General features: G+C 39.3%; 1 protein-coding gene across 1 annotated transcript in view; it reads right to left on the bottom strand.

The window, feature by feature from the left end:
* The window catches only part of LOC109920816 (lysophosphatidylcholine acyltransferase 1), a 134,079-nt gene that overhangs the window by 10,330 nt on the left and 116,146 nt on the right, over nt 1-7,603 (bottom strand). Inside the window, exon 12 of the mRNA XM_048608659.1 lies at nt 2,898-2,996. Coding sequence (XP_048464616.1) covers nt 2,898-2,996 — 99 coding nt within the window. The remainder of the gene's footprint in view (nt 1-2,897; nt 2,997-7,603) is intronic.

Genomic DNA, 7,603 nt, shown 5'->3' with positions numbered 1-7,603 from the left:
ATTTTTCTGAAGAAGGGTCTAGGCCCGAAACGTCAGACTTCCTGCTCCTCTGATGCTGCTTGGCCTGCTGTGTTCATCCAGCTCTACACCTTGTTATCTCAGATTCTCCAGCATCTGCAGTTCATACTATCTTGGAATCATTGATGCAAATTGGCAGAACATTAAAATGAACAATTGCAACAACGCTTAACACAGCAATAAAAGGTCTTCTATTGACCTATAACATTGTATCGTGAATTGTTGAAGAAGCATATCTTAAACATCCTAGTTCAGGGAATAATGTTTCTATCACAACCAAAATACACTAAGGAAAGGCAATTAAATCAAAGACAGGAAGGAAAATTGGTATAAAATACAAAACAACGGACAACAGAAAAGAATAATGTTTAATTCTTTATTAAAATGCATTTTGTGCGCTTAGAAGTGTGATTAGTTCAAACTGAGCATAACATCTACAGAAACAGAATTCCCCATCAAAAATAATCTAACTGGAGCCCTGTGGATTGTGACGAGCAAAGATTATACAAATTAAGCCCGTTTTGTCTTGAATTCAGATGGTTAAGGGATGATCAGATTGAAGTCTTCAAGATATTAACAGGAAAAGGCAGGGTAGATACAGATAAACATAAACAATTCCATGGGTTGAGGAATTCTAGGTCTAGGGGGTCTAGTCTCAGACCTAGGGCCAGACCATTCAGGAGAGATGTCAGGAAGCACTCCTACGCAAAAGGGAACACTCTTCCACAATTGGTAGTGAATGCTGGATCAGTTGTTAATTTTAAAATCAGACAGAAATTTTTGTTCAGCAAAAGTATTAAGGGATATGGACCAAAGGCAGGCACAGAGAGTTTGGCCACAGTTCAACCCTGATCTCAGTGAAATGGTGGAACAGGCTCGAGGAGCTGAATGGCCTAATCCTAATAGGATGTTCCCTCCACTTGCATTTAATTAGCCTATGCTTTTAGAAAGGCACTTGTGAAGGTCTTACAGAATAACAACAACTGTTTTGAGTAAATGTTTTAGAAAAGATTAATTTAAGAATGAATGATGAAAATTCTACTAAAAATTGGCAAGCTTAAAACCACCAGCAAATGAACAAAAGTATTTTACACCCTTATTTTCTTCTGAAAGTATGCATAAACCAGAGAATTGGGAGCACAATGACTTAATCACGAGTGTCAAAAAATCAGATTGTTATTGAGGATGAACTATTGAGACTAACGTCTCCTTCCTTAGGCGGCAAGATCAAATGCTTCCCTATAGTCAGAATAATCCTATTTGCATATATTTAATTATAAAACTTGCCACATTAACTTCTCCTTCTCAAATAACTTTTGCCCTGTTGAAAAACTGAATGAATCAAAATCTTGCCTATAAATGCAAGTTGGTACCTGTTCAGTTGTGTTTTCTGCCTAGAGACTGGGTGATGTCATTCATTTTTCTTTCGCTCACTTTAGATGGAACCTCTACGGTGAATAGACATGGTGTTTCCCTGGATCCTCCAGCCAAGCAACAGATTAACCACAATGCATCAACCTCAGAACATCAGGTTGCTTGTTACTGGACAGGCTCAAGCAGCACGCATTCTCTCACAGGTAGTTTTTGCAGGCAGACTCAGGTAGCAATTTCTGGCCAAGAGGCACTGGTTTTGCAGGAAGGGGCAGCTCTGGTTCAGAACTGACTTTTAGCACAAGAGGAAAACACAACCGACCTCTGGTTGAGAGGTACAATTTTAACACTGAGGGAACAACAGTAAGCTTGTGGCTATAAGAAACAGTGAATCATATTTAACAGTTGGGGTGATAGGGAGGGGATGACTTCTGGTATAGAACTTGATCTTCAAGCTTCAGTGCAGCTTTCTGCAAAAGAGAGCCAGTACAAAAATAAGACAAACAGCATCGCGTTATTGTGTTACACCAATGCCAGCTTCTGGACAAGGGTTTGCAGTCACCAGGACCAGGTGGCAATCACAACCTGATAGTCCTAAAAGGTTAGAGCTCCTTTCTTTTTGAAAGGTGAGTCATTTCAAGGAGCAGCTGGACGCCCCTGTGGAATTTCACAGTTCTCTACTCATATGTTCACCTAGGATGTCACAAATGCAATGTTTTTCAGATCTCACCGATGATTTTCTTCCCCCTTGATTTGGTCAGTCAAGCAATGACGGCATTAAGCTTCCCTGCAGGTACAGGGTTCAATGGATTGTACCCATTCAGAATTGAGGCAACCCCATCACCAACCAGCAATGTTCATGAAAAGGATTCCATTTCCTTGCATGTACAACTCATTTGTGAATATAACTACCAGATTTTGCAGGTCTGAGCTAGAAACCCTGGGAACTGCCACACTCATACGTACTGTAGCACTCAGTTGCCAGCCTCCTTCAAGGTCTTCAGCACATGTAAGAATGTTTGATGAGTGACAAGCAGATCATTTCTTGACATGTCTGATGACACCTCTAAGAAGAAAGATGAAACACCGTCTTTTCTTCATAGGGAAAAACCTAGTTGGGTTAAGTCTTTGACAGAGTATTTTGTGATAGACCTGTGGAACATTGGGCTTGATGGTCAAACAGTATATTCTTGCCTGGTGCTGCCTTAGTTACATTATCCCTACACACTATAGCAAGTATAAATATTAAACTTAAATTATTCGATAAAAGAAAATTATGCTACAATGTAGTCGTTGTTGTAATGTAATTGTTAATAAAGTTTGTTTAAAGACTAAAATTGAAACTTTTGCGACTATTCATCTCTGTGAGGTACATATTTTGGATCAATCACAAGGTGCATGCACCAAAAGCTATTACTTTTAGTCAGCTTCATAAAAACACTGCAGACAATAGCTTTTGATTGCAAGCCCAATAAAAATTAACATGTCTCTGCTCTACAGATACTCACCCTAAATGCCAACTTAATTGTTTCCTGCATTTTAGATGGTCTTGATACTACAGATAAGGCAATCACATACTCTCTGATATCAATTGTTCCATTTTCATTCTGAAAGCAGGAATAATTATATTCAGTAAACTGTGACAAAAGTCTATAAACCTCATGAGAACAAATACTATGATTAAATACTTTACTAAAATTAAGTACTTCAGCAAGGTACTTCAAAATAGCATTGATTACATTTCTTACATCTAAAATGTTTTACAGAATGATAAAATAAACTGTAAAGATTTCCTACAAAGATGACAGCAGAGGGTGCTGCATGCTACTCAAACATATCTTGTGGAAAGTCTCAGAAACCAACATATCTACAATAACTACAAATCATGCTTACTCTAAGATCCCTTTGAAAGCTTCATAACACATTGAAAATCTATATTTATTCACAACAATTTCTGTAAAGAGCCTTGCTTTTTTACCATTTGAAGCAGTGACATATGACCCAGCATACTCAATGACCACAACTTTTTAAACTATTATGCTAACTACTTCTAACCAGTTACAATTAATCACTGCACCAACTATTTTCTGATGACTAATGGCAAAAGTACATTTTTGTTTGGAATTTTTCCTTGTATCCAGATTATCTCCACTCTCATTAACTGAGCAGAACAGCAACATTAGAGTACCCAGGCGAAAAGCACAGTAAATCACTAGACAGAGAAAAACAACCCTTACAAATATTCTGATCTTAAGTGGGCTGCTTTCTTGCAAGTCAACAAATCCCAACTTGCATGCGATACATAATTCACTTGAACGTGAGGGAATGCTGTGAACTTTAAGTTACTAACTACAGCCTTAAAGCCAATCTGTCAGATACTGGGCATAAGATATAAGGATTTGATTTGGTTTTTGTGGAGATGGGAAATGAAGACTGAAGAGAACTGGATTCTAATACTTTATAGCAAAGACCTCCTTGACTCTGGATAGTCAAGAGGCTAAATGAACCCTGGAAGATCACTCATAGCTCCTGACACAAGAACTCCATTGGGAATTGGCCAGCAAATTTGAATACTCAATGGACAATTTATCTGCTCTCCGAGACCCTCTGAGAAGTCTTCAAATCTGATTTTGAGAGAGAGACTTCAGATGATTCCAACGCTCAGAAAACGGTAGGCGGGAGAAAACCTTGTGTAACATCTGGGTAACTGTATAACTGTCCATAACCCACACTCCCCTGATGAGTTCCCCAAATTTCAGACTGACCCAACTATCTACCTCTTTTACCCTACCCCTTTACTTACCTTACCCTTCACCCACTGATCTTATGCTCAATATCTGCTCAGTTTCCTTAATGTTTCAAATCTCTAACAAGTTGTCCACACTTTCTTGCCAACTTAAACCACAGTGCTCCCTCTCTCATCCTACCCTTACCCCCAACCACCCTAACTCCCTCACCACATTGCAACCTTTCACACTTAACTTCCCTCTGTAGGTTTTCAAACAACCTTTGGACATTTAAAATAGAATATGGCAGTTAATACCACAAAAATATCATATGGTTTATTTCTCACAATCCAGTGCTGAAGCAGCAGTTCTATTTGAGTCCATTTCTGATAAAGCCAGAGTTGGGGAAGCCTGGTCAGAACTGTGGAGCTCCATTTTGGCAGAGAAAAATAGCACAGTGACTGTTCGATGGTGATAGCCACTCTTTAGGAGAGTAGGCCCTATATTCTCTTTTACTGACCTTACCAGTGGAAGATTTTCATGACCTGGTTGTTCAGGAAAATGAAATGAAAAGTAACTCAACTTATTGCATGTCATTCTACTGTGACTCGATCAGACACTTTTCTACATGACATGTATATATATAACTAGTTTCTAACAAGTACAGAAGGGAAGTCTAGAGTGATTCAGCTACTGTCTTTTTCCTCTGTGGGAACCAAACTTGACATTTCAGAGCTCAGATTTCAACATCCTTGGTCCAAATGTAAATGAAAGAGATGAACTCAAGAGGGGATGGAGGATAACTGCTCATGATAGCAAGGCAATACGTAGTTTCAGGAGCCCTATGAAAACCGGAGTCAATAGGAATTAAAGGGGAAAAGGCTCCATTGTTTGGAGTCATACATTGCACAAAAAGGTAATTTGGGTTATTGGAGGTTAATTATCTCAGCCACAGGGAATCACTGCATGAGTTCCTCAGGATAGCTTCCTGGACCTAACCAAATTAACAGCGGCTACAAAAAGGTGGGTTTGACTGCTGATGATTATATAATATTCAGCACCATTTGTTACTCTACAGATACTGAAGCAATCCTTGTCTAAATGAAGCAAGACCTGGATAATATTCAGGCTTGTGCTGATCAGTGGCAGTAACATTTGCATCACAAGTGCAGAGCAGTGACCATCTCCAATAAGAGAATCCAACAGTCACCCCTTTGAATTTAATCATATACATTCGCTTAAGCCTCAACATCAACATCCCGGGATTAATTTCAACCAGAAACTGAACTGCAGCAGACATATAAAATACAAAAGCAGATCAAAGACTGGGAATTCTGCACTAACTTAACTTCAGACTCTTGAAACTAATCCATCATCTACAGGGATAAGTCAGGCACGTGATAGAATACTCTCCACTTGCCTGGACAATGCAGCTCCAACAACATACAATAAGCTTGACACCATCCAGGATAGAGCAGCCCAATTCATTGGCAGCCTATCTAACACTCTTCACATTCACTCCTTCCACCACCAATGCAACATGACAGCACTGTGTACCATCTACAAGATGCACTGCAACAACTCACTCCTTAAGCAGCATCTTCCAAACATAGCTAGAAGGACAAGGGCAACAGATGCATGGGAACACCACCACGTTTCCCTCCAACGCATCCCACTATCTCATGCTGCCATTCCTTTACTGTCTTGGGAACAAAATCCCTACACCCCCCCCCCCCCCCCATTACACATGGTTCTAGTTACATCACATGGACTGCTGCAGTTCAAGGCAGCTCAGAACAACCTTAAGGGCAATTACGAACGGACAATATTAGCCTAGCCAGCAATGTCCATAAATTTAAAAAAAATCTGGACATGTGGGGAAATATTGGCTGCACAACTTCGGCAGTGGATCAATCTTTGAAAAAAAATGAAAATTCTACAAATTATGGAAACAGCAAAATTGATCTTTAAATAATTAGTAAGCAAATTCCATTGTATCTCTTAGTTGTTCTTCACTAATAAAGAGAAATTATACACAATAGGCAAAATGTAGATGGTTAACACAAGTCAATTACAAAATGAAACAGCACAGGAGAAGACCATTCAGTCAATCGTGCCTTTTGTTGGCTCTTCGATAGAGCCATTTCTTCCCTTATTAGTCCTTTGGGAAAAAGGATGACTTTCTTCCACTCAGGAGTTTAGAATCCTGAGGTAACTAAAGTTCTGATGCTGGATCCATATACCCTATCAAAGAGGGGAAAGTGATGCTCATTAGGTTATTAATGCACTCCTGCTTTTGGCATTTGTACTCCACCTGTGCGTGGAGGCAATCCTCAAAACGCTAGGCCTCTTTGCAGTTGTTTCTACTCCAGTTTGAGCAGTCTTGGGCAAAAGATTCCCACAACTTGGTAGGGATATTGCACCTTTTCAGGGAGGCTTTGACAACCTCTTGAAACGTTATCCATACCCTCCTGGTAACAGCTTGCCATGACAAAGCTTGGAGTAGAGAGCTTGTTTTGGACGTACTGGGTCAGGCATGCAACAATGTGGCTCCCTTGTACATTTGACTGACTTTAAGCACTGCTTTGGTCTTTGGATCTTACTTTTCAACCATAAAGAAAACCAGCTCACCTTCTCTGGTCTGCACGTGTAATTCCAATCATTGGCATCATTCTAGTGAAATTCTTCTGCGTCTTCTTAAATTTTGACAGTGCATCAACTGATGACTAATTTGATTTTATTTCTTTTTAATAGCTTTCTCAACTTGTCCTGAATATTCTATGTAGATTCATCCTTGGGCTCTGTATCCTGCAACCCCTTTAAAATTCTTGCAATATAGAATGTGTATTGTTTCATTCTTCCCTGTAAAACTTCATAATTCTGTGTTAAGTCAAAACTTTTTGATTTGGAAAGAGCAGTGGTGCTAATGTGAACTTCTGGGCAACACTGCATTTTTTCTCCAAACTGAAGAGCAACTGTTAACATCTAACCACACATACCTCTTCATATCATTTTATTTTTTCTTGCATGCTGTCAGTGTCCTTAATCCCTTAGGGTTAATGTTTCCTAATCTGTCAAAATGCCATTTCAAAAAAAAATATAACGTACATCATCAATTGGACAAGCCACATCAACTCTCTCCATTACTTCAAAAGAAGTTTAGCAGACCACTCAAACACACTTGGTCTTTAACAAATCTGAGCTGCCTTTCATTTCTTTACCATACCTTTCTAGGTGTTAATTAGATTTGGCCTTAAAGTTTTCCCAACATCAACCTTCCACTGACCAGTGATGGCCAGGTTTGTCTCTTACTTGCTTTGCTTTTTTTGCAAGACAGAATGAAAAACTTACAATTCTTTCATCCTGACATTGACCAGATAGCTACAGAAAGATTATGAAAGGTTACAGCACAAGCCTTCATAATTTGCACCCTTACTACCCTCAGTATTTCAGGATGGATACCATGCTGATTGGGTGACCTTTTTTCA

The sequence above is a fragment of the Rhincodon typus genome, chromosome 2 (assembly GCF_021869965.1).
Source record: "Rhincodon typus isolate 14 chromosome 2, sRhiTyp1.1, whole genome shotgun sequence".
In the NCBI taxonomy this organism is placed as follows: Eukaryota; Metazoa; Chordata; class Chondrichthyes; order Orectolobiformes; family Rhincodontidae; genus Rhincodon; species Rhincodon typus.
This window is presented reverse-complemented; position numbering and strand designations above follow the sequence as displayed.